This window comes from Phascolarctos cinereus, unplaced genomic scaffold, assembly GCF_003287225.1.
Source record: "Phascolarctos cinereus isolate Bilbo 61053 unplaced genomic scaffold, phaCin_HiC Scaffold_4;HRSCAF=312, whole genome shotgun sequence".
NCBI classification, from domain to species: Eukaryota; Metazoa; Chordata; class Mammalia; order Diprotodontia; family Phascolarctidae; genus Phascolarctos; species Phascolarctos cinereus.
This window is the reverse complement of record NW_027555847.1, coordinates 729,797,231-729,822,136: the sequence shown is the minus strand read 5'-3', so window position 1 is coordinate 729,822,136 and position 24,906 is coordinate 729,797,231. Positions and strand designations below refer to the sequence as shown.

At 57.6% G+C, this 24,906-nt stretch overlaps 3 protein-coding genes and 1 long non-coding RNA gene across 15 annotated transcripts in view; 2 read left to right on the top strand and 2 right to left on the bottom strand.

Annotated features, from left to right (window-relative positions):
* The window catches only part of LOC110201755 (glutathione hydrolase 1 proenzyme-like), an 81,791-nt gene extending 76,115 nt beyond the window's left edge, over positions 1 to 5,676 (bottom strand). For 2 of the 3 annotated variants that reach the window (XM_020977624.2, XM_078151900.1), the window contains exon 1: positions 5,444 to 5,676. The gene's annotated coding sequence lies outside the window, so the exon portion shown is untranslated. Of the gene's footprint in view, positions 1 to 1,527; positions 3,328 to 5,443 lie in introns of those variants that run through there. The other variant, XM_020977626.2, reaches the window with a different exon arrangement.
* Positions 1 to 24,906, top strand: part of LOC144456632 (uncharacterized) — a 469,008-nt gene that overhangs the window by 222,803 nt on the left and 221,299 nt on the right. The window lies entirely within an intron of this gene.
* Positions 6,105 to 10,934, bottom strand: SNRPD3 (small nuclear ribonucleoprotein D3 polypeptide). The gene is made up of 4 exons (XM_020977675.2): positions 10,824 to 10,934; positions 9,221 to 9,361; positions 6,524 to 6,716; positions 6,105 to 6,305 (listed from the first exon to the last, which is right to left on the bottom strand). The coding sequence occupies exons 2-4, from the start codon at positions 9,344 to 9,346 to the stop codon at positions 6,244 to 6,246; spliced, it is 381 nt and encodes a 126-aa protein (XP_020833334.1). The 5' UTR covers positions 9,347 to 9,361; positions 10,824 to 10,934; the 3' UTR covers positions 6,105 to 6,243.
* On the top strand, positions 11,129 to 22,205 carry GUCD1 (guanylyl cyclase domain containing 1). Of its 10 annotated transcripts, none has more exons than XR_013485630.1 (7): positions 11,129 to 11,339; positions 12,029 to 12,113; positions 12,481 to 12,649; positions 12,773 to 12,864; positions 17,024 to 17,062; positions 17,185 to 17,233; positions 19,586 to 19,674. XR_013485630.1 is itself a non-coding variant. In XM_020977668.2 (6 exons), the coding sequence occupies exons 1-5, from the start codon at positions 11,303 to 11,305 to the stop codon at positions 17,192 to 17,194; spliced, it is 393 nt and encodes a 130-aa protein (XP_020833327.1). In that variant the 5' UTR covers positions 11,129 to 11,302; the 3' UTR covers positions 17,195 to 17,233; positions 19,586 to 19,674. The 10 variants fall into 10 exon arrangements, 6 of the variants coding, with proteins under 6 accessions (XP_020833327.1, XP_020833326.1, XP_020833324.1 ...); XR_013485629.1 differs by having other exon boundaries at positions 19,581 to 19,669; XR_013485628.1 differs by having other exon boundaries at positions 17,024 to 17,233.

Genomic DNA, 24,906 nt, shown 5'->3' with positions numbered 1-24,906 from the left:
TTGTACTTACACAGTCTTTTATCTTTTGGGAAGCTGGTTATCATTCCCGACCCCACTATGGAGCTGAGTCCTTGCCTGCCTACGTCAGAGAACAGAGCCCAGACCCAGACAAAGCTTGCCTTCCCTGCCCACGAAAGGGCCTCGGGTTAGCGGTGGTAGTAGTGCAGGCAGGAGCAGTGTCCTGACGTTCCCAACAGCTCAGCCAACTCCCCTGCCCTCTCCTCTGTCAGGGAATGGGATGGGACAAGAAGTGTGTCTCAGTGAAGCCAACAAACCCTGGCAACCCAGCAGAGTCAAACTCCAAAACCCCTCCCAGCCCTGACATCCTCTGTTCTCAGGGCCCTCCCAGCCCTGACATCCCCTGTTCTAGGCAACCCCCTCACTCCAACTTTAGAGGAGGAAACCCAGGCCCATAGGAAGCCACACAAGTGACAAATAAGAGGGGGGCCTGGATCCACACGCATCAGCTCCTTCTGCTTCCCTCCGCAGCTTCCTTCTGTAGGAGCTAGAGAGGCCCAGCGACCCTGGAGCCACCTGACTAGCCTGGCCTGGCCCAGCCCATGGAAGCTCAGGCATCGCTGCCCCATTTTGCAGACAGGGTTTGCTTGCTAGAGAGAGTGCAGGAGCCAGGGCCAGGGCCTAGGTCTCGTGGTGCTCCTCCCTCATCCCACTGCTCTAGAATGGGAGCTGAGAAGAGAGCCGAGGGTCCCCTGCTCAAGACCACCTTCCTGAAGTTTAGCTTCCCCTCCTTCCTTGGCACTGCAAGCACAGGATTTCCTCCCTCTCCAGGTAGCCCAGGATGGCTGCTGGGTGACCTCTCCCAGGAACCTAAGACAGTGCCCCAGCACCTGGGGGCTACCTTCAAACATGAACCCGAGCTGGTAAATGCCCCTGTTCTCCAGAGAAGAAAACTGCAGTGCAGAGAAGGCAGTGCTCTGGCCACAGTCACAGCAGAGGAAAGAGGCAGGAAGAAGGTGGGCCCCTGTGCTGAGATGCCCACCAGAGGTGAGGCCAAGTTGTCAGCACGTGCCACCCTGAGAAGCCAGTGCCAAGTCCTGGCAGAGTCCCAGGGGCTAGGAGGAATGGAGAGAAGCAAGGGTAACTGATTGTGTTTGTTGGCAGAAGGCAGCAGCAGTCTGGGCCCCATCTGGGCCTCCCCTGGTGCCCAGGCCTCGGTGTGTGGCTCAGCAATGAACCCAGTGAGTCAACCCCAGGCCAGCCAGGCGGGTACCAGGGACGTGGCAGCAGCAGCAGCAGAGGAGGGAACTCAGGGGAAACAGATGGAAACAAAGGAGCAGTCATGAGCCAGGCTGGAGGAGGGGGCAGGGAAGGAGGGGCTCAGGCTGGGACACAGACACTTTATTAACAACCCGAGGGGACCGAGGAGGAGGAAGAGGCTGGCACCTCAGCCCGCCTACTGGGGGCCCCGCCTCCTGTCCTCCCTCTGTCTCTCTGGGCCTCCATCCCTCCAGAGAAGCAGCCAGGGCCTCCTAAGCTGGGACCGTAAGCGCGGCTGGGGCCACTTACCAGGCTCTGAGGGGAGAAGGCACCAGGGTCCAGCGAAATGCAAGCTTCTTTTCAGGCTTGCCCACTGACCCCCTGCTGGGGAGGTGGCCCCAGGGAGTCCCGCCCCTGCCTGGCTGGGCAGTGTCTCGAACAGAAATCTGGAGGGGGGGCCCCCAACCCCAGGCAGACACAGGGGGCCTGGTGAAAACCCAAAGAGCCTCAGGGATGGCTGGGGTAAGGCTTCGTGTTCTAGGCCTGGCAGGCCAAGCCCAAAGAGAGCCTTCAGATGGTCAAAAGATTGACCCACCATGCAGACAACCCCAAGGAGCCAGGGGTCCCAGGCTTGAGCCCCAGCAAGCCAGAGACAGGGAGCCAGGACCCCAGCGGCCCCAGAGACCTGAGGGTCTCAGTCCTGAGGCAGGGCAAGCCAGAGGCTAGGAGCCAGTCTTCCAGAAACCCAAGTAGACAAAGTCCCAGACCTGAGCTGGAGCCAACTCATGGAATCATGGCATGATTGGGCCCAGCAGGCTGGATCCCCAAAAGGATGGAGTGTCTTCTACGAAGGTCAGTGATAAGCCGGATACAGAGCCTGGAGAATGGCCCGGGAAGGATGGGGTGAGGGGTGGCAGCACAAGCTGGGAGGCTGAAACTCATCTAGGACCCAGGCAATGTCTGCCTGGGGGCAGGAGAAGCAGAGACCCTTGTGGAGGGAGGTGTGATGCCTCCCTGCCCTGCCCAGGGCCTCCTTCCCGGGGATGGGCACACAGAGCCCCCTGGTGGGCAGCCAATGGGCACAGGCCTCCAGAGTCAGCCAGGAGACATGGAGGGGAAAGGTTCCTTCCCAGCCATGGGACAGTCCCACATTACAGATGAGCACAAAGAGTTTCAGGGCCTGGCCCAGGGTCACACAGCTAGGAAGTAACGAATTCACTGGCCATTGGTGGAAGACAAGGTGAGGGAGTATGAGGCATGTCCTTGGGATCTGATGGGGCAGGAGAGGCCATCAAGCTCCCTGCCACCAAGAGGTACCTGGGAGGCTGGTAGTCGATGTGTGGCCAAGATATGGTGCTGGCTGACCGGACACTGGCCCAGAGGCGGCCCAACTCCCCTGGCGGGGGCTGGCACAAGCTAGGGCAGACTGCTAGCCACATGGGCCATATGGAGACCAGGGGGGTTTGGAAGGGGAAGGATGCTGGAACCAAGGGCCTGAGTGACTTGAGCTGGGCCAGCTTCATCGAGGCCCTAAGGCTGGCAAACTCTGGACGCGTGAGATTCTCAGACACTCTGAGCAGAGCTCCAAGCCGCTTCATGTTAAACATTGGATCAGAGCCCAGATTCCTCTTCCACAACACCCACACCCTCCACAAGTGGTCAGCCAGTAGCCTGCTTGCAGACCTCCAAAGACGTGGGGCTCACCACCTCCCCACCAGCCTCTTGCACTCTGGATTTGCTGACATCCAGTAGCTCTTGGCTCTGTCCTCTAGGGTGGAGGAGAACAAGGCTGATGAGGCCGCTGCTCCTGTCATGACTCAGCAGAAGGAAAGAGCCGTCCACCCCGCTGGTGGCCAGGGCTGGCCAGCCCACTTCTGGTGAGATGTTCCAGCTCTGCTGAAGCGGCCTCTGCATTTGTGGGAGCAGGGCTCCCTCCTCCTTGGCCACCAGCCCTGATGGCAATTGGGGTGGGCTCTGCTGAAGGCCCTGGTCAGGGGAGTGGCTGGGGGGGGCGGCAGAATGTGCCGCCACTGACCCCCCTCCCCACCCCAATCCAGGAGGAGATTCCCTCTGCCAACACAGGTAGCTCTGAGGCAGCGGGTCTTTTCCCCTGGGACTGTTTTCTCCTCTATAACCGGGGTTCCTGTCTTCTTTCCCCTTCCTTTCTCAGCCGTTGACACCCACTTCCTCCCCTGCACTCTCACATCCTCACCCTTCTGCAGCCTTTGAGAAAGTCCCATGACCCCCTCCTCCCTCTGTCCTACTGCACTGGATGGCCTCATTGGCTGCCACGGACCAAGTGCCTGTCATGGCTCCAGGGCTGGTGTGCCACCCAGCTGCCTGTCCCACCCGGGCCTCTCTACTGCCCTCCCCTTGCATCTGGATGTCCAGCATGTCCAAAACAGACCTCCTGACCCTTCTCCCCAAACAGTCAAGGGCAACAGCCCCTCCCTGGGCCCTCTGCTGACTGTGCGTCGTCCTGTTCTCTGTAGCACTTAGCACAGTGTCTGGCACTCGCTGACTTGCCCCCCTCCCCATCTCTGATCTGTTGTCCAAGTCTGTGGACTTCCTCTGCAGCATGTCCCAAACGGGCCGCCACCCCGTACCAGCCTTCACCACCTCATGCTGCTAGGGTGGGGGTGGGGGTCTGCCAGCTTCACTCTCCCCACTGCCCCTCTCCAGTCAGTCACCAAGGGCCTGATGTCACCCCCTACTCAACACATTATTCTGTGGCTCCCTATTCCTCCAGCATCAAGTCCAGGATCCTTCATATTCCGGTCCCCTCCCACCCCGCCAGTCTCCTTACACCTTCCTCACCCCCATGGGCCCTGGCCTCCCAGCTGTTCATCACACACAACCCTGCATCGATGGGCTCTGAGCATTTCTCTGGCTGCTCTTCCTCCTCACCTCAGAGGACGCCTTTCCCAATCCCTTTCTCCAATCTCCTGACCTCAACAAGCCTCCCTAAGCAGAGGAGGCCCATTTCTCGATGGCCAGCCCCAACACCCCCCAAGTTTCAGGCCCACATCACCAGTTACGTGGTAGGTACCTCGAAGACGACGTCCCTACAGCCTCACGCGTCTGACCTGCCTGTGCTGGAAGTCGGGAGCTTCCTCTCTTCCTTGACTTCCAATTCTATGGGATTCACCTCCATCTTTCAGGCCCCCAGACTACCCTGTCACTGTCCTGGACCCTTTCCTCTGCCTCGACCCCAGCTGTGGTATCGGCTGCACCTTGCCATCATCTCCCACAGTCAAGGCCTTCCCTCCACTCACAGGCCTTCATCCCTCTACCTCAGTCCCCCAGACCAGCACCTCCTCCTCCAGGGCAGCTCTGACCGAGCGCCTGGCCTCCAGATCAGCTTCAGTGGATGCTCAAAGAGAAAATTCTCTGTCTGCTTTTTAAAGCCCTTCAGAGCCTGCCCTGAGCCTCCCCTTTCTACTTCAAACAGAATGACTGCATGCATGAACATACTTTAAACACATTAAATAACATAGCTGTTACCTCCCCATTAGAACTCACGGCTCTTTGAGAGAAGTTTCACCGTTCCCTCCCCGGTGCCTAGCACAGTGTTCAGTGAGGAACTGCCCACCAGCCCCAAGTTCCCCAGAGCTTTGGACATCTCAACAAGTCTCAAAGGGACCATGCTACCCGTGTTTCCCCAGATCATCCCCCCTTTGTGTGGAAGGCCTCCTCACCCTTCCTGCCTCCCGGCTTGACAACCTTGGTGTTATCCTCCCACAGCCGCCCCTTTGGGTCAGGCCCCGAGCTGTGGCCACACATCTCATCCTCCCTCCACACTGCCTAACTCAGACCACATTCCCTACCTCCACAACCATCTCCAGTGACTCCCTACTGCCTCTAAGTGTAATGAAACTCCTACCCAGGCGTCTTTCCAGCACTGAATGGTCCAGCTAACACAACACTCATCTCCCACCTCCAAGTCTTTGCACTGGCTGCTGTCTGTGCTTGGAAGGCACTCCCTCCTCATCTCCCCGGTCTCTTCCTTCAAGAGCCCCACAAGCACCACGCTCTGCATGAAGCCTCTCGATTACTCTCCCTGGCCCCACCCACCCAGCTCTGATTTTGTGCACAGTTATGTCCCTCTGGTCCCCCCATTAGACTCAGCTCCTTCTGGGCAGGAGTGGTTTTATTTATCCATTAGCCGTGTCCCCAACGCCCAGCGGCAGATGCTTGTTGACCAGACAGCCTGTCCACGCCTTACCTGAAGAGTCAGACCCAGCTTAGCAAGAACTCTAGGCCCTTCTCTGTGGTCCGTTAGAGAACTCCCCGAGACTGGACAAATAGGAAGGTCGACAGGCCCTTCCCAGGACTGCTCAGAGGCCCAAGTCAGAACTGGGAGTGGGATGGGCAGACTGAGGAAGCCCAGAGAGGGGAGGGGCCTGGTCTAACACCCAGGGCTCAGAAGAGCTGCTTACAGCGTCGTCAGCACCCGAGGAAGTGTCCCTTTGACCCCCACGGGCTGCCTTCCCTCCTCCTTCCGGCCTCTGCCACATCTCCTACCACCCAAGGTCAGCCCCTCCTCCCCTCTCACCGGGACTACAGCAACAGCCTCCAATCCTGTCTCCCTGCCTCCAGCCTCCGCTCTCATCTCCCATCCGCCCATTCCCCAGGTGCCCTACGGAGCCTCTGCTAGCAGCCAATACAAGGGGCTGAGCCCTGGAGCAGACCTCTACATGCCCTCTATGCCCCAGCCCAGCACTCCATCTCTAGCTTCCTTCAAGCCTCAGAACAGGAGGGCGGTCGGATCCCCAGCTGCCTGAAGGGGCCATTGTGGGGAAGCACTCTCTATCCCCCACCCCCAGCCCTGGCCTTCCCAGCAGCACCCCAAGGAAAGGGCAGGACCAGTGGAGGACCGCATAGGCTCAAGTATGCCAAAACACCTTTTATTTGGCTGGTGAGCCTCTTGCCCCTCCCTCACCTAAAGGAGAGGTGATACCCAAAGATGGAGCTCCAAGCCCTCAAATCGGACCACAAGCACAGAGTCCTGCTCCTCAGAGGAGATTATCTTCGTTTCTGGAAAATATTGCCCCTGCCCATTCCACGTCCTCTTCCTCTGGCAGCCACTAGACAGGGGGAAGAAAAACCAGAATAAGTGAGGCCAGGCATGAGGGTACACACACATGCAGGTGAGCGAGTGTGTGGCCTCCCTTCCCTTCCCCCTCGGGCCCAGTCAGACCTTCCCAGAAGCCTCCCCCACGTTTACATCTGGGCAAAGCTGAGAAAGCCCATGCCTCAAAGCCCAGGGCAGGCTGGCGGGTGGGCGGGCTGGCTGGCTACCCACCCTGGGCCTTCAGAATGGCTGCTTTCCCCCGGCCGGCCCCGGAGCCTTGGTTTTTATTCTTCATGCTTTTCAACATCGGGGCATTCTTCAACATGTCCGGCAAGATCAGGAAGCGGATTTTGCTCCCACGGATGTAAACCTGCTCCAGCTGGGCAACTCGTCCATCTCTGTACGTGACTGTGATGTTTGACATCTGCAAGGGAACCCAGTGGCCAGTCAGGGGCCCTGCCCCTGCCTCTGAGGGAAAGAAACTGACAACACATTTGGCAAAACAGTCCAGAGGCACAGCAAGGTAAAAGGTACAGAGGTGGGAGACGGACAGAGCTGGTCTGGCTGGATCACAGCTCGCAAGGCTAAGTAAAGTTAATGAGGTTGCAGGGGGCCAGATTATGAAGGGCGTCAAATCCAAATAAAGTCTGTCTGACCCCAGAGGCAACGAGGGGCCTCTGGAGGTTGAGGAGGGGGGCAATGAGGTCAGATCTGTACACTCTTTGGCATGTGTGCCCGGGATAGAGTTCAGGCAGGGGGACCCACCAGCAGGCCCCTGGCACAGCACAGGCACGAGGCGGTGCTCCCGGCACCAGAGTGGTGGCCATCACAAAAGTAAAAGCAGGTCTTGGCAGCACACTGGACCCAGGGGCGATGGGAGCTAAAGCTAATGAGGCCAAGGGCAGGAGCCTGGGAGGATGGCGCTGAGGAGGAAGGGGGACTGGGGAGGGCCACGTTCAGTTTAAGATGCTTATGAGTCATGACATCCAAATGCAATTGGTGATGTGGGACAGAGCACCCAGAGGTGCAGAGATAACGGAAGCCACAGATATTGGGAAAATCACTGAGGTGGGGGCAGAGCCAGAGGGGACATCTACCGCCGGCCTTAGGAGACCCCTTCCAACGCTGAGATTCTGGGTGCCAGACGCCCCCCCACCCCCACGGCACCTCTGCTTCCCTGACCCGGCACACTTCCAATGAGGCCCCTGGACTCCTCCCCCTCCCAGATCCAATGGAGTACCAAGGCCCATCCATTTCACCTTGGCAGAATCTCTGACCCTGCCGCTCCCCCTGTACAGACCCTCCTCACAGTCTCCCTGCCTCGGTCTCTCCCCTCTCCAGGCCGTGCCCTGTTCAGCCACCAAAGCGATTTTCCTAAAGTGAAGGTCTGACCACATCACCCCCTCCTCTCTACTCTACGGCCTCCAGGAGCATATACGAGAGGCTGTTTGGCCTTCAAAGCCTCTATGATTAGGCCTCTCCCACCTCTCTTGGCACCTTCTGCTTTCTCTGCTCCTCATACTCTATGATCCAGCTGTAAATACTGTTCGTCAAACAAAACACTCCACTTCCCACCTCTGTACCTTTGAACTCATTGGCCCTCTCCATGCCTAGAACACCCTCCCTTCTCCCCACCTCTGGGAGTCCAAACGCAAGGTTCGAAGCCCACCTTCTCTGAGAAGCCTCTGCTGGTCCTCCCCTCTGGGAGGACCTTCCCCTGTTGTACAGAGTCTCATCCCTGTAAGTTCCCTCAGGGGAAGGGCAGAGTCTGCCCTGTTCTCCCCAGCACTGACTCCGCCAAAGCCTGCCTGCCTGCTTTTTAGTCAGCTCCTCTCATCGTGTTCCCTGCTTCCTGGCTTGCCCACCTCCTGTCTCTGGGCTCCGGTTCACAGCCTGCAGTTCAACTGTCCAGCCCCCTGCCTGCTGGCACCACCATCCAGTCCCTGAACCTGCAACCTCAGGGCAGCCTTGGCTCAAACCATTCCCTCTCCAACCCCTCCTACCACCTCCTCCTTGAAACCTTCCCTGCATCCTCGCACTGGGAGCACTAGGCCTGAGTCAGGGAAGGCCAAATTCAAATCTGACCTCAGAAAACAGGCAGGTGACCTTGGGCATTAGTTGGGGTCCCCAACCGGGAAATGGGATCATAACAGCGCCTGCTCCAGGCTTGCTGTGAACCTCAAAGGGGATAATTAATACCTATCAAGTGCTCTGCAAACCCAGAAGCATGACACAAACGTTATTACTGTTATAATTATTATCACTAGGGAGGACACCTCCAAGGCCACCAGCCCCTGCACCTGGCCTGCCACCAAAAAGACCTCAGCACTTGCCTGCATGGGTGGCCGGGCCCAGCAGTGCCCCCTCCCACAAGGAGGCTCAGGCCTTCCACCGGCACCAAGTGAGAAAACCCCCTCTGCCTGCGCTGCTTGCTACCTGTACCTGGGGCGTGGTAAGGCTGAAGTCGGCAGGGGAGGGAGGGAAGCAAGACTCGAACCCAGGTTCTCGGGCTGTTTTGGGGTTGAATTCCATCACCCCAAAAGACGACATTCACAGAGAGAACAATGATCGTCCCTCATCACAGTATCAAGTTTGGAGACTCCAGCAGCCTTGAAAAGAAGGTAAGGAACCGGGGCCGAGGTCCTGGGGGGCCACAATGTCACCCTATCTGATGCCCTTGGCTGTTGCTGCCAGTGGACTTCCTCTTCAAGGTTTCCTGGGTCTTGGTTACTAACTATGGGAACTCTCTCCACACATGACCTTGTGTCATCAGGGGCCACATCCCCAACCGTGGCCTGGGCCCTACCTACCTATCCCCCTGGCACACAGGGCACCCGTAACCCAAATCCCCCTCACCAAATGAAGGTGGGGAACAGACCAAGGCTGTGCCATCTTCCACCAAGGTCAAGTGGAGCTGCGATGAGGTACCTGGCAGTTCATGTTGTCCTCGGCCTCGATCAGCTTGCCGCGGTATACCTCCCCAGTATTGGTTTCACAAGTGACGATGTGTCCCTCCGCTTCATGCAGGACCTTGATTGGGACGCCAATCGACATTCTGAGACAAAGAAGCTGCAGGCACCAAACAGGGAACGCTGGTAAGGAGCGTCAGGAAACCAGGCTCTGCTGACCTGTGGGCGCTAGGAAGCCACTCAACCAGGCGGTGCGGTAGCCAGGCCTTCTCCAAGCCTAGCACCTTCCAGAGCTGGGGGCCCCTGGCTCAGTGCTCACCAGGACCCAAATCAGGCAGGGACAGCCCAGAAACCCCGAGGGTCCCCTCCAGCTCTCCGTACCAAGGCCCAGGCCCAAGGGAAAGGAGGCTGTCACACAGAGAAGACTGACAAGCAAGGGCAATTCTGGGGGCCAGAAAGAGAAGGGGGCCCCATCTCACCAGATATACCCCCTCCCTACCCTGGGGAGGCATCCAGAACCAGGAGGAGACAGACATTTCTGGCCAAGATCAAAAGACTCCAAATGTCTCTAGAGGGGGCATCTTAGTGGCGCACCCCTATGCCCAAGGTCCAGGAGGCCTGGGCAGCACCTGGGATAAGGAGGAGGAAAAGAAGGAATAAACATTTATGTAGCACCTACTAAATGTCAAGCACTATACGAAGTAAGCACTTTGTAGATACTGCCTCAGCTGACCTTTGCAACAACCCTGAGAAGTAGGTGCTGTTATTATCCCCATTTTACAGAGGGGGAAACTGATTCATACAGAGGTGATTCAGAGCTTGTAACAGAGCTAGTAAGTGTCTGAGGCAGGACATCAACTAGTTGATCAGGAGCCCACTAGGAGCCAGGCACCATGCAGAAAGAAGGACGCTTGCCATCTAGGGAGACCGAGCTCAAACAACTCTACACAAAGCAATCTACCGGCAGAATAGATGGGAAGTGTGTAGCAGAAATAGGGCAGTTAGGGAAGGCAGCCAGTGTGTGGAAGGGGGATTGGAAGCCCGGGAGACCAGCAGCAGGCAGGGAGAGGAGGGGGAGGGGGGAGGAAGGAGGGGGGGGAACAGGAGGTGGGGAGAGGGAGGGAGGGGCCGGTGGGGGAGGAGGGGGCTCGGCACGTCAGCACAGGGCTGTGCAGTGGGGGGCGACAGGGGCGGCCTGCGCTTAGGGAGATCCCTCTGGGGTCTGAGTGGAGGATGGACTGGAGGGGGAGACTAAGGCAGGCAGCCCTCGCGCCGCCCGCGCCAAGGTCCAAGGGAGAGGGGGTCTGCACCAAGGGAGGGAACAAGGCTTACGGCGTGGGGTGGGGCGGGGATGGGGCTCCACCCCCAGCCCGGCTCCACCCCGGCCCCTTCCTTCCCCGGGCCCAGGGCATTCCCTGAGGAGGCGCACAGAGACCCCGAGGCCGCTGGGGAGAGGGAGGCCCTGCCAGGCAAAAGCGCGGGGGCGGGAGGCATGGCCTTGAACGCCGAGCCAAAGCCTCTGGCCCACGCACTGCTCTCCTCCTCCTCCTCTCCCCGCCCCCCAGTTCCCATTCCCCTCCACCCCCACCCCGGGCCGCGCGGACCCCTCGGCCCGGCCTCACCTGCAGCCCCGGCCCCGGCTGCGGTTCCGGCTCCGGAGGCGCGAACGTGCGACGAACAGGGGTAACTGAATGGCGGGCCTCGCGGTCCCAGCATGCACCGGGCCCGGAAGTGGGGCGGGCACTTCCGGAAAGCCCTCTGCCCCTAGGCGGTCCGGTGGGGGCGGGAGAAGAAACTCGAAATGATGCCGGGGTGGGGCCTGGGGCGCGTGCGCGAGAAAGGGGCGGGGGGAGGAGGACGGGAGGGGCGGGGCTCGGGCGTGCCGCTGCGCCGTGCGTAAGCGTCGGCAGCGTGCTGTGCGCTGGCGCATGCGCCGTGTGCGATATCGCGTCCTCCCGGGAGCGGCAGTGGCGGCGGCGGGGCCGGAGAGGGGCTGAGGAGCCGAGGCAGGGGCCGAGGCCCGTGCAGGAGCGGATCGGGCCGGGGCCATGGCCGAGGCGCCCCCACAGCCCGAGCCCCGGCCCGTCCGCCCGCAGGCGACATGAGGGAGGAGGCCGAGGGAGCCGGGGCCGAGCCCGGTGAGGGCAGCCGGGGAGACTGAGGCACGGGCAAGGGGAAGGGGAGGGATATGGAGTGAACCCCTTCTGACAGCCGGGGAGACTGAGGCACGGCGTGGGGGTTCATTTACGGGCTCCTAGACTGCTTTGACCGCGGAGGAGACTGAGGCAGGCACGATCAGGGGGGTCCATTTACTGGGTCCTACACCGTTCTGACAGTAAGGGAGACTGAGGCACGGACAGTAGGGGCGTGTATGAAGTCAGCCTGTTCGGAGGGGAGGAGACTAAAGCACGATCTTGGGGCCCCATTTACGGGGTCCTTGACCGTTCTGACAGCCGGGGAGACTAAGGCACGGCCTGGGGACCCATTTACGGGCTTCTAGACCGTTCTGATGGTGAGGGAGACCGAGGCACCGTGGGGATTCATTTACGGGGTGCTAGCCTGCTCTGACCGAGGCTAACGAGCATTTTATGAGCATCTCCTGGATGCCCAGCCTGGAGCTCTTCGGGAGATCCGGAGACAAAGGGCAGAGGAGCCCCGGGACTGGGCAGGGCGGGACTGGGCAGGGGCTGGAGCTGAATTTGAACTCGGGGCCTCAGGCTGACGCTCCCAGGGCGGAGCCAGCACATTTGGAGGGCGGGGCGGGGCCACTGTTGGCCATTGAGGGGCCCCCACCCCGCCCTCCTCCGATGCTCGTTCTCTGTCCCAGGCGACTTCGTGCAACTGAAAGTACCCATCGTGCAGCAGCTGTACCACTGGGACTGCGGGCTGGCCTGCTCCAGGATGGTGCTCAGGTGAGGCGGGGCCCGGGCCAGTGACCCCTCCCCTGGGCGCTGGGATTGGCCGCTGGCCTACCCTTCCCGCCCCTCCCCCGAGCTCGATGCCACTCCTGCTCCGTCCCTTTCCGCCCCCCTTCTCCCTTCAGAGCTCGGTAATTGGCCAGCGGCCCACCGCCCTCTGTTCTTCCCCCCCGCCCCCCTCCCACGCTCCTGGACATCGTGATTGGTAGCTTCCCCACCTGGCCCCTCCCTTGTCTTCCCCTCCGAGCTTGGTAATTGGCCGGCGGCCCACCCTTGCTTGCTATCTCTTACCCCGCCCCACCCCCGCTCCCGAAGCTCGGTGATTGGTCGGTGGCCCACCCGCGCCCTCCCCCACTCCCAGGTACCTGAAGCTCCTAGAGGACGACTCGGCGTTCGAGCAGGCCCTGCAGGAGCTGCAGCTCACCCGCAGCATCTGGACCATCGACCTGGCCTACCTGATGCGCCACTTCGGGGCCCGCCACCGCTTCTGCACGCGGACGCTGGGCGTGGACAAGGGCTACCGCAACCAGGTGGGGCGGGGAGAGGGGGGATGGGCAGGCTCTGCTGCCCCCCTGGCAGCCCCACCGCCTCCCCGGCCGGGGCAGTACCAGGCCAGTGCCTGGCAAAGCCTGAACGCCGCCTTCTCCGGTCAGTCCTTCTACAGGAGACACTTCGACGCTGAGGAGAGCCGGGTGAACCAGCTGTTCGCACGGGCCTCGTCCTGCAAGGTGTTGGTGGAGAAGAGGTGAGGCCCCTCACCTGCCCCTGGGCCCCCCTGAGCCACCGATCGCCCCAGGGCTAATAGAGAGAGTGGCGGCCGGCCCGGGCTCCGGAAGGGCCGGAGGTACTGAGGTGTAGAGAGGACCTGAGTTCAGATCCTGCTGCATGCCCACCTTGACAGCGCCAGCTGCTTTGCTGTCCCAGCTCTGACTCCCTGGTTGGAAAGTGTTGGAGAGTGTAGCCTTGATGCTGATTCTACAGATGGGGAAACTGAGGCTTAGAGAGGTCACCCAGCGAGTAATCATTGCCTTAGCTCTCCCTGCTGGGCAACTTGGCCAAGGAGCACCTGCCATCTCACACATGGCAAAGGGGCACCCACCGCCTCCACTGGCAGCACCTTCCCTCAGTGACCACTCTGGTGCTATCCCTGCCTCCTCCATCCTCCCGACTCTACCCTGAGCCCTCCTACACTCTCAGCTCAAGGCCTTTCACTGCCCTGACCTGACCCCAGACTTCACCAGAGCCCTGGCAGTGAACGCTATCAGCCGCCAAGCTCTGGGATCTGGCTGTTGTCATTGTAGAACTTGTCCGTGGGCTTCTCTGCACCCACCCCTTCCTCATTTCTTATAGGCCCATAGTATTCCATCACATCTACGGCCCAGCTTGTCCAGCATTCCCCGGGTGAAGGGCCTTGCCTCAGTTTCCAATTCTCTGCTACCACACACAGAGCTGTTATAGATATTTCTGTACATGTGGGTCCTTTTCCTCTTGCTTTAATCTCCTTGGGGTAGAGACATAGGAGCAATACTGGTGGTTTCCTCTCTTTTGGGGCATCATTGCAGATTGCTTTCCACCTGCCTGGGCTAGCTCCCAGTTCCCCCAGCTGCCCCAGCCCCTCTCACACTGCTCACTTTTGGCCAGCTTTGCCAGTCTGACGGGGCTGAGATGGAACCTCAGAGTTGGCTATTTCTCTAATCAGCAGTGATTTAGAGCATGTTTTCACGTGGCTCTTAATGACTTGGATTTTTCTGTTGAAAACTGCCCATTTATCAGCTGGAGAGGGGGCTCCCAGTTCCATCTCTGTAATCTTAGACATGAGACCTTTATCAGAGAAACTTGCTCTCTCGGAAGATCTCCACCCCCCCCACCCGCGCTATGCTGCTTCTCCTCTGGGACCTTTGGGTCTCTATCTGGCGTGAGCCCCACTGCCTGCTGGGCAGCCTCCCTCTGACTCCATCGCATATTTGAGAGCTGGCCCTGTCAGGATCCTCCCTCCCTTTCCCGCTCTCTGTCATTGTCTGGCTGGCCATGACCTTTGTCATCATTCCACCAGCCCATCTCTCCCATCTCACTCTTTTCAAGGTGATTCTTGGTGCCCAGACCCCTCCCTGGGCTGTCGGGAGCTTCTGAGGCAGTGGCAGGAGCTTCGCAAACCCAGGCTGCTGTGACCCCTCCCTGCTTTGTGTCCTTCCCTGGCCGTCTGTGCCTTGGTCCAGACCATCGATGTCAGATCCCTGGGGCTCTCCACGGGAGACCTCTTCCCACATTTTCATCAAACATCCAGGCTTCTTGTTTGACCCTTCAAGCCCATTCTGAATTCGTTTCATGGTGTTCTCTAGTCCATGGGGGCCCACTAGGTGGCGCCATAGTGCACAGAACCTGGGTTTCTGCGTTGAAATCCAGCCAGAGACACTTCCTAGCTGAGGCACTATGGCCAGGTCACTTCACCCTGTTTGCCTCAGTTTCCTTATCTGTCACATGAGCTGGAGAAGGAAATGACCAACCCCTCCAGAATCTCTGCCAAGAAAACCCCAGAAGGGTCGTGAAGAATCAGACGTGACGAAACCACAGAAAAGTCCACATCTCTGCCTTTAGCCCAAAATTAGCATGACATGTGATGTCAGAAGCTTCGATCGAGGCAAGTTCTGCGTCCCAGCGGCGACCCCCCACTTCTAGCTGTCCACAAAAGGCTGTGGGATTACGGGGACTTGAGGACAGCTTTGCCAAAATCAGCCTTCACTTTGAGTTTCCTGGTTGCTGGCATTGCGCTTTTCACCCCCTCCCTTTCTCCTCTCACAGAGCCATCCTGCAAAGGGAAGAATGGGGAGCGGGGGTGGGGGAGCCTGGCATTGGCTGCCCACGGTCCATGCCTGTGACCCCTTCCCTAGGGGAAGGTAGCTGATGGACCCAGTGGCCTTTGCCCTGCTACCTTTTCCTTCCTCATGCTTCTCCTGGAGGTCAAACGCTTTTCTTCTGCAGCTCTAACCATATCTCGCCAAGGCCTCTCAAATGCCCCCTCCCCAAATCCAGTCTCCTGCCCAGCTCTTGTGCCCTCCAGGTCTCTTTCCTAGGGGCATCCTTCTGCTCTCGTCCAGCTCCTTTTCCTGGGAGAACCAGGAGTGGTCTCCTGCTGGTCTCCTGCTCCCAAGGCTGGCACCCCAGCCGCCTTGTCTGTTTTGGCATTGAAGCCCCTCTTCTCCAGTTTCACTTATGTTTTCCATCTCTCTAATGAAGTGCCCAGTGGAGAGGATGGCTTCTCCTTTCCTTGAAGAGAGGACAGCTCTCACTGTCTGCAGGGCACCAGTGCATTACCTTACCTCTGCCTGCTGGCTGGGAGTGGGACCCTCAGACTTTTGTACTTCTTGCCAGTGGCTTCCTGGAGAGCATGTCATTGCTCCAGCTTGTCTTCTCCCCCAGGGACCCTCCTGTGACCCCGTGGCCCTTTCTGCCTGACCCCCTTGAAGGGTCCCTCAGCGGTGAGAGTTTCCTTGGAGTTTCAATAGCTGTCTTCACTCCATGATCAGAATTTGGAGTTTGCAGGGGAGGGCAAGCTTGGGAGGTCAGCAGAGAGCATTATGGGGCCAGTGGATCACCTGTGCTTGGCAGCCTCCTTAGACACCCAGACCGCCAGGTCCCTGTGATGGCACAGGAAAGAGCCTGCTCTGTGTCCTGAGTGTGGCTCTTCCTTTTTTGGGGGGTTTCTGCACCTTCCTTCTCTGCCTGCCTGTCAGTGAGCATGTCTTAGCCACGTACTTTGTACTGAGCACTATGCGAGGGGCTGGGGAAACAAAGGATCCAACAAGCCTTCCTCACAAGAGCCCTCCAACCCCAGCCTGCACTGACTCTGGGAGACAGCCAAGCAACAGAATGAGGTAGACAGGGAAATCTGGCTGCATGCAGCAGCAAGGGAGGAGGGCCTCCAGGAGGCAGAGGGGAGGGAATTTGAGGCCTGGGAGCCAGACCATCAGCGTAGAAAGCGTTATGGGAGAGGGAAGAGGAGCCTGGGATAGCTGGGTGGGACTGTGGGACATCCCCTCTACATTGGGACTGTCCCCATCGCAGTTTCGATGTATTGAGGGTCAGCATAAGAAATGGAAATTTAGGGGAGGTTTTGCAGAAGCCGCAGACACACAAAGGCCAGCAGACAGCACAGAAAAAGTTTAGAAACTCTGAGGTGCATAAAATGTATGTATATTGTTGTAAAATATCAACATATTTTATCTTTTAATACCATAATAATTGAGACTTCTTCTCTGATACAGAGGGAGGGCCAAAACATTTTACGCAGATTATCCAGAACGCTGGGGGGGGGGGACCATGCCCTTACCGCCAGGATGTGGAAAGGATTACTAATGTCCAGGGAGACTGGGAAAATAGATCAGGGCCAGGCGCTGAAGGGCTCAGAAAGCTGAACAGAGGAGTTTCTGAGGAGAGAGGCGATAGGAAGCCAGCGTAGTTGGTCGAAGGGGCCAGGCGCGTGGTCTGAGCTGCCCTGAAGGAAATTACCTGGGCAGCAGTGTGGGGGATAGCATCTGGGGGGAGGGGATGAGGACTGTGAGGCTGCAAGAGGAGGGCAGAGTTGGGTGCTCAAGATAACGGAAAGAAACAACTGGTAGCGTGGATGGCATGGAGAGAAAGGCCGCGGATTGTAAAGCCATGGGGACGCCAGCTCGGGAGACAGACTCACAGCACCACTATTGATTTGTTGGGTTTTTGTTTGTTTGTTTGTTTTTTAGGCAGTTTGGGTTAAGTGACTTGCCCAGGGTTGCACAGCTAGTATCAAGTGTTTGGTCTGAGGCTGGATTTGAACTTGCATCCTCCTGACTTCAGGGCCCATGCTCTATCCACTGCACCACCAACTGCCCCAAGTAATCATAGAATTGCTCTTTTTATTTTTTTGCTAGGCCATGGAGTTAAGTGACTTCCCCAGGGTCACACAGCTAGTAAGTGTTATGTGTCTGAGGCCAGATTTGAACTCAGGTCTTCCTGACTCCAAGGCTGGAGCTCTATCCACTGCGCCACCTAGCTGCCCACGTCTATTGATTTGTGTCTACTCGCCCTACAGATGTTACTGAGCCATGGGAGCTGAGGAGCTTACCAAGCGAGAGTCCTAGGTCAGTGTGTTGCAAATGTTTGGATCTCAGGATGGCTTTACACTCTTAAACATGATTGAGGACCCTTCCTCCCAAAAAGCTTTTGTTTAGCTTGAATTATGCCTTTTGATATTTACCATTAGAAAGAGAAATGTCTGTAGTAGTATTGTGAAAACAGATTTGACCTTATGGGCCCTCTGAAAGGGTCTGGGGAAGTCCCCAGACCACACTTTGGACCCAGGAGAGAACCTTAGGGGATAGAGGGGTGACAGTGACACCCACAGTTAGTGGGTAAGACCTAGATGAAGGTCCATCCAAAGAGACTGAGAAGGAGCAGCCACACAGGGAAGAAAATCGGGAGAGAGCCGAGTAAGGAAGACCTAGAAAGCATCCAAAGGGGGTGCTAGGCGGTTTCAGAGGAGGTCCAGGAGAATGACCATGGAGAGAAGGCCCTGAGGCTAACTGGGATGGTGGGCCTCTGTAGAGGAAACAGCTCCAGGTGAATGATGAGGTCAGAAACCAGACGGCAGAGTTAGGAAGAGAGGAGATACCAAGAGTGGGCGGACTTCTCCAGGATCTCGGCTGCAAAGGAGAGGCCCACAGCTTCAAGGAGATGCATGGGAGCACAGAGGGTGGATGGAGGATGGACATGGACATGTTTGTAGGCAGCAGCCAGAAGATGGAGAGAGAAAAGGTGAGGGATGGGCTGAAGGGTTTGCCTTGGCTGGGAGAAGGACATCAGCCAACAAGCACCTATTCTATACAAGGCACTGTGCTAAGTGCCAGGGATACAAAGAAAGATAAAAGACAGTCACTGCCCTCAAGGAGCGCTCAGTCCAGTGGGGGAGCTAGCACGCAAATAACTGTGTGCATACTAAGTATAGGCAGGTTAAATTGGGAGGTAAGAGAGGAAAGGCCCTGTTCTTAAGAGGGATGGGAGGAGGCATCTTGCAAAAGGTGGAATTTAAGCTGGGAGTTGAAGGAGGGCAGGAGACCAAAATGAGGAGGGAGAGCACTCCAGGCATAGGGCACCTCCATAGGAAATGCCCAGCGCCAGGGATGGACGGTCTTGTGTGAGGAGACCCAAGGAGACCAAGGTCTCTGGATCACAGAGTACATGGGATGGGAGTAAAGTGTAAGAAAGAAGACTGGAGAAGGGAGGGGCTGAGGCTATGAAGGGTTTGGAAGGCCAGACAGATGATTTTCTGTTTGATCCTGGAGGCCATAGAGAGCCACTGGAGTTTATTAAATTAGGGCAGGGAGGTGTTACATGGTTGATCCTGCACTTTAGGAAAATCACTTTGGTGGGTAAATGAGGATGGCTTGGAGTGGAGAAAGATAGGCAGGCCTCCCCAGCAGCTACTGCAATAGTCCAGGCATGGAGTGAGGTTCTGTGCCAGGGTTGGGGCAGAGTGAGAGAAGGGACCATATTGGAGAGATGCTGCAGGTGAAATGGACCAGAACTGTAGTAGAGGTGAAATGGACCAGAGATGTAGCAGAGGTGAAATGGACCAGAGAAGCAGCAGAGGTGAAATGGACCAGAGATGCAGCAGACGTGAAATGGAGCAGAGATGTAGCAGAGGTGAAATCCACTAGAGATGCTGCAGAGGTGAAAGGGACAGGCTTTGGAAAGATACTGAATGTGGGGGTCAGAGACAGTGAGAAAGCCTAGGTTGACTCCCAGGAGAGGAAAGAAAGGGAGGGGTACCATGTGAAGGGGTTTTGGGGTAAATAAAAGGAGCTCATCTAAGGGCATCACCCAGCTCAGATCCTTAATTTAAAGTCTATGAGACAGTTCCAGAAGATTAGATTGTTGTTCAGTTAGAGGACAGTCCTTGAGAGAGAGCATGTGTTTAGTCCAGAGGTCAGAGCACACTAGCCCTAGGGGATTGGCTGGGCTTAGGAATCCAGGCCATCACAGGGCACTGTTGAAACTTGGCCCCATGATGGGGATATTTAGCTTGGAAGAGCCAAGGGGGAAAGCGATGGAAGCTGTCAATGAAAAAGGTTCAAGCTGTTGTCCCTTGCCCCAAAGGGCAGATAGAACATGAGAGCTCTCCTAATGTGGAGCAGCCAGGCCAAGGAGGATCTGTCGCCTCAGTGCTTCCAGATGTCAGAGCCACACAGTATTAGTGCTCATGTGGCCCAGTTACCCCCATCTGCCAGAAAAGGTCAGTAAACATTTGCTGTGGACACAAAGAAAGGCAAACGACAGTGTGTGCCCAGGAGGGGCCCATAATTCCACGGGGCAGACAGCCAGCCTCCTTCTGACAGGTTGGTGGGGCTGGTGAGGGAGGCTTTGAGAGGCCCACGCCCCCCCCAGGGTCAGGGTTTCCCCAGGACTGAGCTCAGGCTTCCCCTCCCCCAGCACAGTGACTGTCCGAGACATCCAGGAGCACCTGGCCCAGGGGCATGTGGCCATCGTCCTGGTCAATGCAGTCCTGCTCTTGTGTGACCTGTGCTCCAGCCCCGTCAAGTACTGTTGCTTCCTGCCCATCGGCCAGAAGTGTTTCTGCAGGGGTCCTGACTACCAGGGCCACTTCATTGTGCTGTGTGGCTACAACAGAGCCTCCGAGAGCATCTTCTACAATAATCCAGCCTACGCAGACCGTGAGTAGCTTCTGCCAAGCCATGCTGGTGACGGGCAGCTCACTAGCTCAGAGTCAGACAGGCAGAAGGGAAGATGTACGTGGGCTGGAGTGAACCTTACTTAAGAAGGGCTTGGGGGGCCGCTGTGACAGCCCGGCACCTGAGAAGATGCATGTGGGCCGGAGTGGCCTTAAGAAGGGCTCGGGGGGCCGCTGTGACAGCCTGGCGTGTGGGAAGATGCACGTGGGCCGGAGTGGGCCTTAAGAAGGGCTTGGGGGGCTGCTGTGACAGCCTGGCATCTGGGATGTTTTTTCCACAGGCATGTGCAGCACCAGTGTGACCAACTTTGAGGAAGCCAGGACTAGTTATGGCACTGATGAGGATATCCTTTTTGTCTACACCGACAGCTGACCTCCGGCCTGGCCAACACCCAAGCTGCTGCTGCTGCTGAACCCTCAGACAGCAGGTGTGGACAGGGAGCCCCCCAAGCCCCAGGCTTTGTGCCTACACCCACTGCCCGGCCTGCCCCCAGCAATGCTGCGGCTGCCCCCTGGGGCTGGGGGCCCACACAGAAAGGAGTGGCCCCAGCAGGCAGAGGGAGCCTCTCCCACAGCTCGACAAACCGAGATCCACATTCATTAGGTCCCAAGAGGATAAGCCCATCGGCTTCGTCATGGCCGGCCAGCACGTCACCTTTGCTGTTTCTGTTGTGAGAGGAGGGGCCCCATCGCCCAGCCTGTGGGTGGAGAGGGCCCAGCCCCACCGTTCCCCTCATGCTCCACACAGTGACCAGCAGGCCCGCCCGCCATCTGTCGTCCGCTCTTTACTTTGCCTTGTCTCCATCAGGGAGGAGGTCTTTGGGCACCTCCACTCCATTGTGCCTGGTCTTGGGGCTGCCTCTGGGAGAGGCTCCCCTACCCCCACCCCAGCACACACACACACTGGAAGTCTCGAGATAGAGGCCAGTAACCACTAGTTTAAACCAGCACGTCGGGAAGTCAGAGGGGAGATCTCTTCTTGGTCGGTCCCTGCTGGGTTAAGTCAGAGGCCCTCGAGGTGCCTTTCCTCCAGCTCAGAGATTCTGGGCTTGCCCAAGGAGCCAGGGTTCTGCTCTGAGTTGGGCTCAAGCCTGGCCCCTTTCTGTAGGAGATGGAGACAAAGATGCTGAGAGCTCTAGGGTGTGGCTGGCTGGTAGGCAGGAGGAGGGGACTTGGGTTACTGCTCCAGACAGAAAAGCAGAGGCCCAGCGGGCCCCATGGGATGGCCAGGAGACAGGCACAGGAGCCTCGTGCCGCCAGCCCAGCTGCAGTCCCACAGCCAGGGTTGATTAAGGCTGATTCCAAGGACGCCTTCATGGATCTGCTGACTGCTCGTTGGCTGATTCAGCTTGCCAGGGTTGTAGTAGCCTTTATTGCCAGGATGTGGCCAGAAGGTGTGCCCACAGAGCAGCCCCTGACACTGGCCACCAGTGCAGACTCTTGTCTCAAGTGGGTCCAGCAGCAGGGAGCTGAACCTCAGAGCCCCTCCCCAGTGGGATGCCAGGGCACAGCCAGGTTGGGCTCTGCGGTTGGGGGGCTGGCTGCTGCCTGTGGGAAAGCCCCATTCTTTTTAAAGAGAAGTCACAGGGAATGTGAGGCTGGGTGCCAGCCCGATGCAGGAGGCCCGAAACCTCTGTGGTTGTCAGTTCTCAGCCCCAGCAGCAGCTGTGCAGACAGGTTCAGATGCTCTCCTGCCCCGGCAGGGTAGTGGCTCGTCCTGTTGAAAGCTCAGAATGCTGGTCAAAGGTGGCCAGTTCTGAAGGGCCTCTGGGCGTCCCCCTTAGCTCCTCTCCCAAGCTGGGAGCCAGCTACTTTTGAACCCAGGCCAGTGGGGCTGCAGGTACTCCTTGGCTGGGGCTGGGGCTGGGGCTGCAATGAAATGGGTCCCTTTCAGAGCATCTAGAGTGAAACAAAACTGGTTAATCAGGATAGGCCAAGTGAGCCAGGCTCAGAGCATCATCTTCATGGCCAAATTCAAGGCTGAAAATACAACTACGGAAAGAGAAATGGTGGCCAGAGGCCCTGGGATCCACCAGCCTGCAAATGTGCGTGCCTTTGTCCTGCTGCTGGGAGCTGGGTGGGGGGCGCCTGTGCCAATCTGGAAGCCTGGCTGGGTGAGTCCAGGGCGGGCAGCTACTTGTGTCCGGATCCAGAGGGATCACTGCCAGCCAGCTAGGGCCGTGGATGGGTGATCATGCTGGAAACCTGCACTGCCCCATTTGCTATTGGGTGGGTTTTGTTTCCTCTGACCACAGGAAAGGGATATTTTACATGCAGAGAAATTTTATACATAAATATATTTTGTTTGTAATGAGCCATTCAATAAACACCACTGATCTCTATATTAAAAAAAAATCCCTCATCAACTTTGACAATTGTAAGCAAAAGTGATACACAGAGACAATGAGAAGGGAGGAGGAAGAGGAGATAGGAGGAGGAGGTTGGGGAGAGGGCCTCTTCAGAGAAAAGTCAGATTGGCTGTTGGAGGCAGAGATGCACAAAAGCTTGGATTCTTTGCTTTAAACCATAGAAAATTCCGAGGCGGGGAAGGAAGGGAAGAAGCAGCTCTGGAGGCAGGTTTTCGGTTCACATAGTCCGTCAATCAGCCCCAAGGGCGCCCTGACTGCACCAGTAACTTGGGACTCCTCTGAGGCCTTGGGAAGTGAGTTGGAGAGCAGAGGGGTGTGGTGGGTCAAGCCCTCCTGGAGCAGAGCCATGAGAGGAGCCAGAGTTGCCCCGGATGGGTAAGAAGGGAGCCATTCTAGGGATGGGAGACAACTGGTGCAGAGACAGAAGAGTATGTGTTCTTAAGGCAATGGGGAGTTTGCAAGTTTCTCTGACAGGAGAGTGACATGGTCAGACCTGTCCCTGTGCCCCAGAGACCAATTAAGAAGCCATTGCAATAGTCTAGGTGAGAGGTGAAGAGGGCCTGCACGAGGAGGTCAGTGGTCTTGTGAATGGAGAGAAAAGGCCATAGACAAGGGAAGTAGGGAGAGAAAGCAGAGGCAGAATGTGCAAGCCGGGAGTGGGGCACGAGAAGGCTCCTCGGGAGGTGAGCCCAGACAGGCAGAGGCCGGATGCTCTGAGTGCACGCTCACTCGCTTCTCCCTGGCTGGAGACCTTTGGGCGCCTCCTACCGATAAGGTCCTAAAGATGCTGTTCAGCCTCCTCCACATGATGCCCCAGTCATGCCCTTATCCAGCCTTCACCTCGCCATCTTTTCTGCAAGGACAGTGGGGGACGTTTGTCAAATGCTTAACTCGTTTCTAGGGAAGTCGTGCCCCCAGCCTGCCCTGGCTCACCCATCTAGTCATCCTGCCAAGCAAAGGAAGCAGTCTGGCTGACGCAACGCTGCCACTAATCGCTGCTTCCTTTTCTAAGGGGTCACTAACCATCCTTTGAATAAATGATGCACACGGACATAGTCTCAGGAACAGAAGTTGGGTTCTGGCCTACAATGTGCATACTCTGCCCTGACAGGCAGAGCCGGAATACTCCTTGCTCCCCATGGCCGTTTTCAGAATCCTGCCACCATCCCTCGGTAACCTCTGCTCCTCTCAAGTTCCTGCTTGTGGAAGCTCCCTCAAGCGGCCCCAACTGCCCCACCTCAGCTACCCATGGAAATGATCTCGCCCTTGACCACCGGGGCTGCACTTGGAGTGCTCCTGTGGTCCAACAGTCCTTTCTCAGTCCTAATCCCCACCATTTTCTCCCTTCTGAAGACCTCTCTCCATCGCTGTGGCCTCCAGGCCCTCGGCCCCTCGGTTTTCTCGTGTGCCATCTCCCCTGCAGTGGCTCCACTCTCCTCTCATCCCATCGTGAGCCCCAGGCACACCAGCCCAACTCTGTGCTCAGTCCCTGGCCCCCTCTTGCCTGGTGTGGCAGCCCTGCCTCATCCTTGGGTCACTTTTTGCCACCTTCTCATGTACACACAGGCTCCTGATGGAAGATGGAGAAAAGCTCCCCTGCCAACCTGTTACGCGACCTCGACAGGGCTGTCATGGCTGCCAGGCAGTCCCGCTCCAGCCCCTCGAGCGGTTCTTCCAAACCTCCTCCTCCCTCCTCAAACCTCCCACTCTCTCGGTGAAGAATCTGCCTCCTGTTTTACAGAAAAATGGTGCCATTTGCCAGAGCACCCCTTCCTCTCTCTTCGTCATCTGCCATCACCCAGACACCTTCTGCCCCGCTCTCCTCCTTCTGGGTCTCCCATGACTAGGCGGCATCACTCCTGACCAAGGCCAACCCCTCCATTGGCTCAGATTGTCCCCACTGTCATTTACCTTCTGTCAGCTTCTGGCTCCTCACCTGCTGCCTACAAATGCCTCCATGTCCCCAATCCTGAAAAACTCTCCTTGCTCCTCCCATCCCTGCTAACCCTCATCCTCTCTCATCTGCATCCTCGCTATTTCCACGTGGAAGGCAGATGCTCAGCACTGGGGATGCAAACAAGAGGCCCTTCCTTCCGGGAGTGAACAGTCTTGGGGGGGGGGACCTTCCCTTCCCACTAACAAAGTCTCAGACAGATCCGTGACCTGATCCACCCAGGCAGATCGCAGCCCATCCCCTTAACCTGGTGACCACCAGCCTAGGCTTGAGAACACATTCCAATCGTTAGGCTTCAATCTAGATGTGCAGTCCTTCCCCTGGAGGATGGTGCTCGGGCGGGCCAGGAAACTTAGCCACATCCCACAGGTCATCTATACATTGCCAAGCTAGTCAGGATTGGATCTAACCAAAGGGTGGAGCAAAATCCCCTAGAAAGGAATTGTTTGGGGAGGGGAGAGAAAGAAGAGGCCTCAGCTGGGCATTGGGGGGGCGCCACTATGCACAGAGCACTGGGCCTGGAGTTAGAAAGACCTGAGTTCACATGTGGCATCAGGCACTTCCTAGCTGTGTGACCCTGGGCAAGTCACTTCATCTGTCTGGCTCAGTGTCCTCATCTACCCAGTGGGCCCCTGCTTGAGGAGAAGGAGCTCACTCACTACCTGTCTAGGCAGCTTCGCCCTCGGGGCTCAGCGATCCTTCTGCTACCTGAGGGCCTTTGGAACGTTTGAAGCCAGCTCCACA

Bases quoted from the DNA above. Each gene is read 5' to 3' on its own strand.
- SNRPD3 (XM_020977675.2), bottom strand. From the start codon at position 9,346: ATGTCGATTGGCGTCCCAATCAAGGTCCTGCATGAAGCGGAGGGACAC. The intron at 6,717-9,220 runs GTACCTCATCGC...GTTCCCTTGCAG, and splicing joins AGGACAACATGAACTGCCAG to ATGTCAAACATCACAGTCAC. The intron at 6,306-6,523 runs GTGGGTAGCCAG...CCCCCTGTCTAG, and splicing joins AGCCATTCTGAAGGCCCAGG to TGGCTGCCAGAGGAAGAGGA.
- GUCD1 (XM_020977663.2), top strand. From the start codon at position 11,303: ATGAGGGAGGAGGCCGAGGGAGCCGGGGCCGAGCCCG. The intron at 11,340-12,028 runs GTGAGGGCAGCC...TCTCTGTCCCAG, and splicing joins GGGAGCCGGGGCCGAGCCCG to GCGACTTCGTGCAACTGAAA. The intron at 12,865-19,580 runs GTGAGGCCCCTC...CCCCTCCCCCAG, and splicing joins AAGGTGTTGGTGGAGAAGAG to CACAGTGACTGTCCGAGACA.